Genomic DNA, 13,841 nt, shown 5'->3' with positions numbered 1-13,841 from the left:
AAAAAAAAAAAGTGGTCACGATGAAATGATAGAAAACTCTGAATCACAGGTATGTTATGCTCACCTGACATCAGGTACATTATGCTCACCTGAGGCAAGCATGTGGAGTGCACAGCTTTTGTGTGATCTGCCCAATTGCCTGTAACAAAAGTCCTTTTTCTGGGTACCTTCTCATCTGCCTTCCAAACATGTGGTTCTAGAGGCTGCCAATGATGGCGTACTCTCTCCTCCCCACCGCCCCCCAACACACGAACATATCCCACCAAAGCATGGACCAAGTTGGACCTCTCAGTACCTCACCCCTCTGGCTATCATAACAGAAAGTCAGTGGGGGTAGTGGCGTGTGAGAGTGCTCCTTTCTGTTATGCAGTAAACTGGCAAAGAGGGATCCAACCCTGGAACTAGAGTAAGCCAACTCAGGAGAAAGGAGCCCCTCTCAGAGACAGTCTGTCAGTCCTGGCCATATTTCTAGTCACTTCTTTTTACCTAAGTTAGTTCAAGGTGGATTTCTGCCACTTGCAAGAAAGTCCTACTCATAGAGTACTTCATCCAATCCTTCCTGCTCTCCATCACTTTCCCTTCCATTCCTTGCCTCCTTATGAGTATGTTTACAGGTTATATAGGAATACATCTTTGTAACAGCAGCAGCCCAAAATTCTTTTAGAAAGCTCCAGTGAACTATGGAACCAACAAACAAAGTCTGACAACAGAGGGACAGGTAACTAAATTACAGCATATCCACTTGACGCAATGTTATGAAGCCATGGCAAACATTACCAAAACTAAGTTACAATGCACGTATGTATCTCCTGCCACCCAAATTTTGGTGAATTCGCATTTTTATGGTGAGAGAATGAACTATTTTAAATTTCAAAAACTGTTATCCAACAGTGAAGGATGTAAGAACTTCAGACCTAACTATGCAAACAGCAAATCTATAGAAAGACCCTCTGTCCAGCCTTTTCTTTACTTCATCCATAAAGGCCCACTACTTGAATCTTATCCGTCTTATTCACCCCAAGTGTCACCTCCTCTGAGAAGACTTCCCTGACTCCACCCTCCTGAGTATCTACACTCCCTAATTAGCCCTGGATTTTAACAGCATTGCATTTTGTCATGATAACACAGCCACCTCCTTTAGAAAAATAAAACTTAAGAGGTCGTGCCTTGCACTTCTGCCAGCATCTCAATCAGGCCCATTTGGTACTCAGTAACACTGGATAAATATGAATTAACAGGGCTTTTAATAACACGCAGCCAACGGGGACGCTGCCATGTTGTCGTGGCAGCCTAAACTGAGCCAGCCCTTTGGACAAATACTTTGGCAGCCAGATTAACTGGTGTAAAATACTTGTACCATCTGACTCAATAATCTCACTCCTCAAAATCTAACCAAGGGATTTTAAGAGAAGAAAAAAAGACTTTCTCCCCAGTGACACTGTTCCTTGTGGCATTATTTAAACAGTCAACATACCCAACAAATGAGGAAATTTTTAAGTGAATCACAAGAGATTTAGTTAATGAACAAGTATGCACCACTCCACATCATCTAGCCTACACAACACACAAAATGTCCTTGATCAAGTAAGTGATCAAAAAACACTGTTTTTTGATGACACTGGGAGCCTTGCTACACAAGGACGAGAGGGTAATACTGAAACAGTTGCTCGAAGCCATGGAATTCTAGGTGACATCTCCTCATTTTTCTAAAATTTCCATTACAGCTCATCTAATGCTCATTAAAATTTTTGATAAAGTACAAAAAAATTTGTATTTCAATTCTGTCCTCAGTGTTAACATTAGGGATTTCAAACAACGGGTGTGGCATTCCTACCAACAGCCACCACCAGAGAACTAACCGCTGGTACCTGTGGGTTCTTCAAAGGTCTCCACTGTTCAGATTCCAGCTGCCCCCAGGCTCCAGTGCAGGTAATTCAATCAGCCTGAACATCAGTGATCACTCAGCTCCGCTCCCACCCTCTCCTATCTGCCGGCACCAAGGGAGTGAGTGTATCTGGGTGCTGTTCTCAGGAGGGATTAAATTAAAAGATGCTGAATATGTAAGTTTAAATATAATTGAAATTCTAAAAGATAAAGCATCCATATTTTACCTCTAAATTTAGAGAAAAGATTTTAAATGCTAACACCCAATGTTCAATAGACCACATCTTAAAAAAAACAGAGCACACTCTCATATAAAGAAACCTGTACAATCGTCCAAAAGACAATTTGAGAGTACATAAAAATCGTCTTTAAAATATCATAGTCTTTGACCCAGTAATTATACCTCTAAAAGGAAATAATTAGTGGATAAATATTTATGTACAAGGACATTTGCTGCAGAGTTCATTAAAAAGCAAATAAAAGGGTGAATGACCAAAATGACCTACAATGTGGGAATAGTCAAGTAAATTACAGTACAACCAAGGGAGAAAAGAAATATTACGCTGGGGGAGAAAAACATGTTGTTGAAGAACAGTCATGACATGGAAATACACTAGAGAGAACACTGAATAAAAACTGTATTTTCAGCTTGATGCCCATGATGTGTGTGTGTGTGTGTGTGTGTTTGTGAATGGGATGAAACATCAGACAGTGAAGACTGGACTTTGAACCTGATGACAGAATAGGCGAAATGTTTTCTTGTTTATATTTTACATATTTTTCTAAGTTTTCTGCAGTAACTATCTTCCTATAACCAGCAATAGCCGAATGGCCCAGCCCAAGCGTACCGCCCGCCATTCCGAAGGGAAGGGCAGTACTCACAAGGATAGTACAGTCATCTTTGGCCTTCTCTCGACGGCCTTCTTCCAGGTCCTTTTCTAGTCTCTCCCTCTCCTGCTGCAAGTCGCTCAGCAACTGGGTGACCTTCTTAATGTTCCTACACAGTCTGTGGTTCTCTGTATTCTTGGTGAGGTTTTCTGAGCGCAGTTCAGCCAAAAGGGCTTCTTTTTCTAACAGAGCAGCCTCATACTCTTCAGACCCCTAGATGAGAAGGGACGGAGGGCAGATGAGCTGATTTTCATACCTCATTAAACAAACCAAAACCTGTGCTCCATCTTCACCTTAGGGAAGGGAAGGGAAGGAAAATGATTAACTCAACATAAGCAACATCCAGGACCTGAAATATAAATAAGATGAAGATTTTGGAAGGAACACAGGGTAATGTTATGATATTGTAAATGTATAGAGTCTAGAGCTTACTAGTGGTTACCAGAGGCAGGAGGGATGTGGAAAGTGGAGTTTAATGGTGATGAAAAAAAATCACATAGATTAAGGGTAGGGCTGCACAGCCAATTACTTTAATTGCTGTCAATAAACAGCACACCTATAAAAAGCTGAATTGCAAAAGGTGTGTGATAGATGTATTTACTACAACAACATGAAAAGAGCTGCTGAGGCTGCTCATGCACAAACACCTCATGGGATTTGGTTCCTTGGTTTGGAGGTTTAGGGTCATGGTTTCTTGGGACATCCCAGTTCATTGGCCTAATAACGTTTTCAGTGCTTTTCTATTCCTCCTCCTAGTTCCCTGCATAATGCCTGGAGTCTTAAAAGTCTGCAAGCGGCCATTCACAGCAAAGGTCTCTATTTACCTGGAGCAACAGAGGAAGGAGACTCAGGAACAGGAGGAGGATGAGGGATGTGTGGCTATGGCCTCCATGAACAACTGCCTCCTTTGCCAGGAGACCAGAAGGGGTTAGTGCCTGGCTACCATTACTGAACATTCTGATCAAAGATTTCCCAGAAGAATCCTGATCAAAATGGGGAAAATGCAGAACAGAATTTCAAATTCTCATGGACTATAGACTTTCTAGAGTCATGGAGGTTGGATGACCCCTGAAACTACTGCCCTATGATAATCTTTAAACCTTAAACAAAAATATCACCTTAAGTCATCTTAAAACCAAACAACAGTCCAGCTTAACAAATAAAAAAAAAAAAAAAAATTATGCTCTTTCAAGAATTATCTATATGGGATCAAAGTGACAACAGCAACTCCAAAGATGAGACGAGAACCTCAGGGGGCAGTAAGTTTGTGTCGAGGGAAGAACAACTCAGAAAAGGAGGGCAAGAGTGACTGCACAACTTGAAGAAAGTAATTAACGCCACTAAACTGGACACGTAGCAAATGTTGGACAGGTACATGTTTTGCTGTGTATATTCTCAATAACAACAACAAACTAAAATTCAGGCCAAAACCATTAGTAGTAGATAACCCTAGCTGGTGAGTTCACTGGTATTTTAATCAACCTCTTTACATTCTTCTAAATATAAATTTCCTACAGTGTGCATTTTTACTTGTATAGCCTGGGGGTAGGGAGGAAAAATGTCATTTCCAATGTGAATATAACCTTTTTAAACAGGTAAGAAGGTAGCCAACCAGCCCCTATTGTAACCTTCACAAAGTCACATCTAGGATTTGAATTCAAGTCTTTGTGCCTCCGTACTGTGGCAACCATGCCAAGACACTGAATATCACTTGCTGTTGCTTCAATGTCAGGCTTAAATGCCAACTCTGCAAACTTTCACTATTTTACTACGCTGCAATTAGTTCAAGGAGATCTGGTGGCATAATGATTAAAACATTTGGCTACTAACCAAACAGTCAGGAGTTTGAACCCACCAGCCGCTCTGTTGCAGAAAGATGAGGCAGTCTGCTTCCGTAAAGATTTACAGCCTTGGAAACCCTGTGGGGCAGTTCTTCTCTGTCCTATAGGGTCACCATGAGTCAGAATCAACTCGATGACAAAAATAAAACCAAACTTGCTGCCCTGGAGTCAGATCTGACTCATAGCGACCCCTCCTTGGGTTTCTGAGGTGGTATCGCTACGGAAATGGATTGCCCAAATTTCCTTCCAAGGAGTGGCTGGTGGGTTTGAACCACCAGCCTTCTGGTTAGCAGTCAAATCCCTTAGGCACTATGCCATTTTCTAACAGTGGACAGCAATTAGTTCAATCATATGACAACCCTACAAGGTTGCAATACATGCAAGAGCATGTTGACAAGTGTCTGTGTAACATTCAAGCTGAGCAGACAGACCTCATAATAAAATAGCCACTATAAGTGTGCTGTGTACATTTACATGCACCCAGAGTAGCGGACAGAACACGGACTTTGGAATCAGACTTGAGCTGAGTCCTGGCAACCTATGAAATTGGTCAACAAGCTGCCTCCATGTACAGCAGTCAGGATTAAATAAGGGCTCCCAGACAGCCAACCTAACATGTACAACCTGAGGCATTTCAACCATTCCTGAATTGTACAGTGCAAGTCAGGAAACCTGTCCAACACTGTGCATTAGAAAGTCTCAAATATCATTCCTAAAGCTTTTTGACTAAGACTGAGGACTATGAAGTTAGTAAGTCTATAAGAAATCTGCGTAACATTAAAGTTATAAAATTCCTTTCTCTCCTTTGTAGACAACATAACAAGTAAAATATCATAATACTGATAAAGATGTCTGGTGCCTCTGGTTGTGAACTGCCACCATCTCTCTGATTTTCTTCTGAAACAATGGGAAATATGGACGATTATCCTGAGAATTCAGCTTAGAAAACTTGTTTCCTAAGCAAGGAAAACAAACAAACTCAAATGAAAAGTACAATCTTAGCTCTATTCATCAACCATGGTCAAAATGGGGCAGGGGTTGGGAGGGGGGTGGCAAGTCAAAGAGTCCAAAGGCAGAGATCTACCTATGCTTCTAGCAATCATGATTTAAACCACATTACTTCAATTATTCCCACTGTGAACCAAAGCTCTACAAAAGATAAGGCATGGGATAGGAATCTTATGAGCCAGAGAGTCTTAAATTAGGTTTACCTTCTAACTTCTACTTTATAACCAAAAGCAATATTGGTAGAGGGAGGGAGAAAGGGGAGCTTTAGGCAGTAAGGATTTATTCAAATGATGGAACTTCCATGATTCATTAAAGTTATTGCCAATAGGTATACACTGTACATGTAAACTAGAAACATGTTAAAATAATCAAAAACAGAACTAAAATTAAGAAAAAAGAAGGAAGATCAGGGATGACTAAGCAGGTGTCCTTCTGGTACAATCTAAGGGGAAAAAGACAAGAGGCAGGTCAAAAGCATCAAAACCTGGGACCCATACCCCTATTTGTAGAGACATGGGAACAGATACCTGGCAAGGAGCAGGCAGAACTGAAGAGTCCAGATGACGGGATGTATGGGGTGAAAGGCACACGCTTTGGAATGACAGTAGCTCTAAGGTCAAATGCTAACTCTATCACTTACCAGTTTCATGACTTTAAGCTAGTTACTTGAATCTCTCTGAATCTGGAATAATAACAGCTCCTACTTCCTAGACTAACTCTGCAGATTCACTGAGATGATCCATGGAGAGTGCTTAGTATAGGTCTTGGCACAAAGTATGTGTTCAATAAATGCCAGCTATTGTTACTAGCAATTACTACATTTAAATCCTGGACCTGCCACTTGCTAGCTGTGTGACACTGAATAAGCCACGTACCTTCTCTGAGCCTAAATAACCGCACAAATTCAAGGGGGGGTGATAATAACCTAACCCACAGAGTTGTGTTAAAGATTATATGAGATAATCTATATATCTTGCACAGTCTGCTACGGCACAGAGTAACTCAGCACTCCTAACTGTGTGGTAGCTGTCATTGTCACTGCCATGAGTCAAGGTGTCTGACTCCATTCCACTGTTCCTCAGACAGGAGTCTTCCAGCATGGGAAACACTGATGGGGAAACTGGAGAAGCATCCAAATCCCACGGAGAATTGCCCTTTAATTAAACTGGGCTCAATTCTGTTGCTAAAGGACACCCATATATTCTTATCAAAATCATCCAAGTTCCTTTCAGCTGCAAAGTCCTGACCTCACCAGGGGTAAGGATTACAGAGACAGCGATTTAAGCCAATGTGAATACTTACTTGGAATTTCTGGGTCTGTGCTGTCTGGGAGGCCTCTCTGACTTTAGCAAAGGCAGCACTGAGCTCTTCAATTTCAGCGTTAAGTTCGTCAACCTGGGGAAAAATAAGGAATGGCAGCCAGTATACAACTGGGCTCTGTTCTCTCTGCATGACTCAAATGCTTTCCCTGCTCAATTGTGTAGCGCTTAAGATCAAAGCCTCTGTAATCAGATACTATCTGAATGGAATTTCTAGTTTGGCTATTTACCAACTGGATTACTAGGCAAGGTACTTAACCTCTTTGAGCCGCAATTGCCTCAACTATAAAATGAGGCTACCATCACTCGCTCAATCATAGGGTTGGTAATGTTAGATGAAGTAATGTGTCTAAGCGCTACCATAAAGCGTGGCTCATAGTAAGTATTGTTATTATCATCCACATATAGATGGTCCACTCAATAACTTAGCCTCTCCTATATCCCAGCACAGTTCTGAAATACCATGGCCACAGCCTGGACCTTGCTAGCACCCAGAACAGTTGCACCACTGGTACCTCTTCCCTTTATGCAGCCCAAATGCTTTTACTGCATACTGAAGATCTCCAATGTCAACCAGCCCTGAAAACCCAGCACATGATACAATGGTTAATATGGCTGGTCCCTTGCAATCTCTCCAGCTTTTTCTCTCACCTCAGTTAAATTTTGTATTTTGGGTTCCAGCAACCCCAAATGTTTGTGTTTCCACACACAGAGATTAGGCTCTTTCCTAACTCAGTACCTTTGCCAGTGTTCTGTCCTGTGTCTAGAATAGGCTCGTCACCCCCGCCTACCTTCCCAACTCACTTCTACTCTCCCTTTAAGATTCAGCTCAGGCATGTTCTCCTCTCGGCACTCCTCCCCACTGCACACATATACACTCTAAGGTGGATTAGATACCCTTCCTGCAGCTTTCACAACCCCTGCTTCCTGCGTTCACAATATCTATCACTCTTTGTCTTTCTTCCCCACCTTGCTTTCTTCTCTGCATCTGTGCCTAGCACAGTTACTGGAATACAACCGATTGCAATATTAACCAAAGACAAGAAAACAAGCATAAAACCATCAGCCACCACCTTGTATACCAAAAGCAACAACCCATGTAGCTTTCTAAAGGGTTCAGTCATGGTCATGCTCTTTATCTTAACTCCTTTACCTCTATTTCCTGCCGTCTTTCAAAAGACAAGACCTGCGTTGTCCAGTATGGTAGTCAGAAACCACATATGGTTGTGAATATTTGAAATATTCCTAGTTCAAAATGAGATGCGCTATAAAGAGTTGGAAAAAAGAATGCAAAAATTCTTCCTTCATAATTTTGTTTTATTGAGTGTGCTGAAATGGTAATATTTTGGATATATTAGGTTAAATAAAATACATTATTAAAATCAGTTTCAAGTGTTTCTTTACTTCTTTTAATGTGGCTATTAGAAAATTTTAAATTATATGTAAGTCACATTGCATTTCTTTCAGACAATGCTGGATAACCCAAAATCTGTTGCCATTGAGTTGATCTGACTCACAGTGACCCTATAAGACAGGATAGAACAGCCCTGTAGGGTTTCCAAGGCTCTAAACCTTTAGAGAAGCAGACTGCTACTTCTTTCTCCCATGGAGCTACTGGTGAGTTTGAACTGCTGACCTTTCAGTTAGCAGCCAAGCACTTAACCACTGCACCACTAGGGCTGCTGGATTAGACAGCCCAAAGGATTTCCAATTGACTAAAGGACTGTTTCCTCACTGTCCATACTCATTTCACCACGCTTACAACCTTTTTACCTCAAGCTAAAAATTCAGGCTAGGACAGGCCAGTCACAGCAGCTAATAAAGAAAAATCTCACCTCAGGTGCGTCGCACATACCTCTTTTTCCTTTGATTTCAATGCCATGGTTAGACCCTGAATGGCTTTATCTCGCTTTAAACTATTTTTCTTTTCTATAGCAATTTCTCTTTCCTTCTCTCTCAGGGCCTCCTGAAGTGCCTAAATTAGATTAGAAAAAGATTCACTAAGTTGATGCGTCCCAACCAAAATGCACTGTAAATATATCTTTAAAAGCACACTCAAATGCAGTTATTCTATCTTATTCCTGTCAACCTGTGATTAATGTTTCCAAGTAGAGCTGAACACAGTGGCATCAGCTCTAAGTTACTGTGCTACTGCTCACGGCAAAAGGACTGGATAAAGGATGGGGATCAGATCAGTTAAGATGATGACAGCTATTCCTGTGGGAAGGACTCCAATGCCTTCTGGAATTTGAATACCATCACATCAGCCTTTGAAACCATACCAGGTTATTTAGGGGAAATAACAGATCATTAATTTCATTCCTTAATGCTACAAAAGCTAGCAGAGAATTTGAAGTGATGGGGACTAAACTATACATTTAGAGTCTGAGTTCGTTTCTCAAGATAATCACCACAGCCTCCTTCCTAGGCTGTTGTGAGGATCAAACAAGATAATGGATGTGAAAGCACTTTCTAGACTAGCAAGCACTACACAAATGCAGGCTGCTGGAACTGGGAGTTCATGGGCTGTGGATTCCAGCATGCTGGTCTAAATGCTGCTATGAGGATTCTTCCAAACTATACAGTCTTGGGCAAGGCACCTCCTCATTCTAAGCCTCAGGTGACACAAGTGCAAAATGGGCATGCCTATAAAGGAAGGTTGGGCAATCCTACTTCCGTAGTGATACTGCCTCGGAAACCCAAGGAGGGGTCGCTATGAGTCGGGGCCGACTCGACGGCACATAACAACAACAACAACAAATAGCAAAGTTACTGCAAAAACTGAGAAAGCCTCTGTACAGTGCCTAAAACTTGACTGACGCTTCAGTAAATGACAACTATTATCATGCAGAATTATCTAAAGAACTCAGGATAAAACAAAAGGCAAGAGTAGGGAAAACCTCCAATAAATTTTTAAAAAGTATATCAACATACCTGGATCTTCTCTTCAAAGCAATTTCTCTCCTTCTGAAGCTCCATTTGTATAGCCTAAGAGAAGATAATAATTGGTGCCCAGGAGGTATCCTCCTTCCAATAGTTCCTCCAGAACAATCAGAAATGAGCACCTCACTGACTTACCTTCCTCCACTGCTGGGACTCATTAAACTGAAGGGTCCCCTCCTTTTCTCGGCCCCACCCAAAGACCCACCCAATCTGAAAGAAGATATGTAAAGACAGGTAATCTCCATTAGCTGATCACCAACCACAGAGCTTAGACCAAGGTGTTGCTAACCACAATGAGAAAGCCCTGCAAGGACAGCACCCAGTAAGTGGGAAAGAGCATGGAAGGAGGAGTTGATTGCAGACAAAAGCTACTGGTGAGGCTGAAGAATGCATGGCTGTGGTGGGGACAAAGACCACAAAGAAAGTAAAGCTTCCCTTCAACATCCAGAACATCCTCCAAGGCGAATGCACCACATGCCGCAGTCACTCTTGGCCTCACAAGAATCAAAGGCCTCAACTAAGGCCTACCTGAGTTTCCCGATTCTGCCCACACTCTCCAAAATGGTTTGCCACAGAGGCCGCCTAGTATGGGAGGAAAAGTCTACAGAGGCTTTGGAGACAGCTACCAACAGCCTACTTCTTGAAGCCTGAGAAAATACACTCCTCTGAGCCTGTTTCTAAACTCTACAAGGGGACTGTGAGCTCTTGCAAGGGGACCAGGAGTATCAAATGAGACTGTAAGCTGAAACCCTTCATGTGCTGCCAGGCTCGTTACAAGTTAGTTCTCTTCCCTCTCTGCCTCTGAAGTCTCACAGCAAAGCTGGTCCAAGCTGCCTCTCACCACAAAGGTAAAAATGGCATGTACAGTGCAAAACCCAGCAGATGAAAACGCAGTCCCCAGACAAGAACAAATTAAATTAGCACATGGTGAACCAGAGGCAAGCAGATATGGGACTGTTTTTTCATCAACTCTTTATATAAGCACAAGGCTGGGAGGAAAAAAGGCAGGGAGGGGACCAGACAAAAGCAGTTTCTGCTATTCCTCAGGTGACAAGGAACTGAAGTTTAGAAGCAGACCGTGTATGAACTATGGGGAATGACGGTGTATTCCATTTCCCAGAGAGGAGTCTGGTCTGCTAATTAAAGTCCCCCACTTCACGGCCAGTTTCCTCACCTCAGTTTCTCTCTCCTTTTCTTCCCTCAGAGCAACAGAAAGTCCTCGGAGCTCTCCAGACACCACATTTTCATCAGCAGATGCCATCTGAGATTTCTCCTCTTTAAGGCACTGAATTAAAGCTTCTTTGCTCTTCAAAGACAGCTTCAACTCCTCAATCAGCCTAAAAAAGAACAAAATTTAAATATTAATTCTAAGCTGTTCTCTTAGCTCAGTGGAGCAGAAGGAGGTAGGAAATGAGGTCCAGACGTCTTCAAAGTAGACCTGTCCAGTGACTGAACATAAGCGCAATCACATTTTGCAGGTCGGAGATTAAGGGCCAGAATTCATGTGACATCCGCCAGTCTCCTTGCCTGCAGCCTGGCTAGCTGAGCCTATGTCTGAGCTGCCAAACTATGGTCTGATCAGGTCACACCCCTGCTCAAAAACCTTCCATGGCTCCCACCATCCAACGAAATCTTTTTTCTAAGAGATATTGGGTATCTAAGCCCAAACACACACAACCAATAAAGCAGAGCAGTTCCAGTGAATGTGAAAAGCATACTGACTTTCAAGATAAGTCTACAGTCCTCAGGAGGGCATCTGAGGCTCTAGATTTTAGTACCCTGGAGTTCAGAAGCCCCTGCTCACAGCTTTGGTCTTGTCTCTTTCGGGAAACCATCACCCTCTCCATCAGCACTAATCAATCTCACTTTCAGTTCCCGAGCATCAGGTAGAGCTGAATACATCCTACTGGGCCGCCGTTACCTCATATCAACTACTCTTTACCATGGCGAGTTATTTAACCTCTTTGAGCCGACATTTCCTCACCTACAAAATAATAGCTGGTTTGTGTGGACTCAAAATGAGCTATTTAGCTCTATACACACAGCTCCTGACATATGGCAGAACTCACTAATTCACAGTTGGTATAATTATTACTGTTTTTGTTTGTTTCTTAACATGAGGTTTTATCAACATGATTATTTGATTATTTTAAAATAGCTTTATTGAGATATAGTTTACCTACCATACAATTCATCCATTTAAATTATGACTTGTTTTAATATTCAGCAATTAGCATTTTATCAGAGTACCCTCAGAAAAGCCTTTCTGTAGCTAAGCCTAGAAAGCAACTTGGTTTGAAACAAAGAGCAAAGGCTTGGAAATCTGACAGTGATCAGCTTTGCTTGGGTGTGAGGCATGGAAGGTTTATCACAGGAGCCCTGAGCATCTGCTTTCAAAGACTAAGGGTGGGGATAAGGACGCATGGTCCAGCAGAGAGAAATATATATGCAAAGTTGACAGGTATTAGCGCCACCCCATCTCCACCCCAGCCCCATAACAAAGACGAGTGAGACAAAAGTACATAAACGAAACCCAAACCAAACTTACTGCCATGGAGCTGATTCCAACTCACAGCGACCCCCACTGGGTTTCCGAGGCAGTAAATCTTTATGGAAATAGATTGCCCAGTCTTCCTTCCATGGAGTGGCTGGTGGGTTTGAACCACCAACCTCTTGGTTAGTAGTCAAATGCCTTGGGCACTGTGCCACCAGAGCATAGAAAGTACCAGGTGGTACCAGTGAAATGCCCCTCAAAACTAGGAAACAGGAGTGAGGCAGGGCAGCTGGGGACCACGGCCATGCTGGAACACCTGGCCCATCCAAAGAGAACAGCCTCAACCTAGCAAGACAATGGCTCAGGCCGCAACTAATTCAAATTTTTTAAAAAACACTATGTGGGTCAAAAAAACCATATCTATTGGCCATATTGGTTACAGAGCTCCCCACTGCTGACTGCCTTAAAGATACAGACTAGCCCAAAGGCCAGAATGATAAAGTAGCTAAAGCATGTACCTTTGAAAAGGCTGGTGGGAACCCAGAGACACTGGCAATGCCCATCCAAGTGGAGTCCTGGGCACCAGGGTTCAACATTTAACCCTGCCCAATAATAGGTCAGTGTGGCAGAGCTGGTTCCATCTCACCAGGGTCTAACCAAGGACCCCAAGAATTCCAATGCAATGCTTAGCAGCTAACCTCAACCTTGATGTAGCATCCTGGGCAGGCCTGCCTTCAGGAAGGGAGCACACTGACCCTAGTCTCAGGAGAGTACTACCACAAAGAGAGTCACGTTCTCGGCAAGAATCCAGAGTTAGCATCTGTGTGCTGCATCGGTCTCTGGGAGTACAGCCAGGATACATCGAGCCCCAACAGATACATGCATTTACAGGACCAGCAAATCAGGTGTCTGTCCCTATCCAGGGAGGGCCAGGCCCAGGTCACGAGAAACCCCAGGAGCACACAGGCTTTACAGCAGGTCCTGCCCTGACCACTCACCTCCATGCAGCCTCCATTACCTGGACCTCAGTTAAGTATTCAATAAACACTAACCCTCCTCAAAGTTCCTCTTCCAAAAAGATGACAGGCTAAGCTCGGGTGGCACGTGCTAACAGACATTTCTCCCCTCCATGAATGGGCAGGTTCCACACCGTTGCATGTGCTGTTCCCTCTGCTTGACCAGGCCTCCTCTTCCTCACCCTCAGTCCTTGGAAGCATGCTGCCCAGGACTCTTCCTCTGATCAACCTTCCCTGCCCCACACCCGAGCAAGGTAAACCCCACCACCAAGCCCTACTCCATGGGGCAGCCAGAGAGATCTTTCTAAATTGACATCCGATCCTGTCATTTCTCCCCTTCTCTTTAACTTTCAGTAGCTTCAACAGGAGCTCTGGTAGCATAGTGGCTAAGACACTTGCCTGCTAACCAGACGGCTGGCGGTTCAAACCCACCAGCCACTCCTCGGAA

General features: G+C 43.1%; 1 protein-coding gene across 1 annotated transcript in view; it reads right to left on the bottom strand.

Annotated features, from left to right (window-relative positions):
• The window catches only part of CDK5RAP2 (CDK5 regulatory subunit associated protein 2), a 233,458-nt gene that overhangs the window by 166,829 nt on the left and 52,788 nt on the right, over positions 1–13,841 (bottom strand). The window contains exons 7-11 of the mRNA XM_042780378.1: positions 11,058–11,220; positions 9,875–9,928; positions 8,796–8,915; positions 6,924–7,016; positions 2,767–2,985 (exon numbers count right to left, since the gene is read on the bottom strand). Of these exons, the coding sequence (XP_042636312.1) occupies positions 2,767–2,985; positions 6,924–7,016; positions 8,796–8,915; positions 9,875–9,928; positions 11,058–11,220 (649 nt within the window). The remainder of the gene's footprint in view (positions 1–2,766; positions 2,986–6,923; positions 7,017–8,795; positions 8,916–9,874; positions 9,929–11,057; positions 11,221–13,841) is intronic.

The sequence above is a fragment of the Orycteropus afer genome, unplaced genomic scaffold (genome assembly GCF_000298275.1).
Source record: "Orycteropus afer afer isolate SDZICR_OR568_19922 unplaced genomic scaffold, OryAfe1.0 scaffold00037, whole genome shotgun sequence".
NCBI lineage: Eukaryota > Metazoa > Chordata > Mammalia > Tubulidentata > Orycteropodidae > Orycteropus > Orycteropus afer.
Note: the sequence above shows the minus strand (reverse complement) of the source record. Positions and strands in the feature narration are given on the sequence as shown.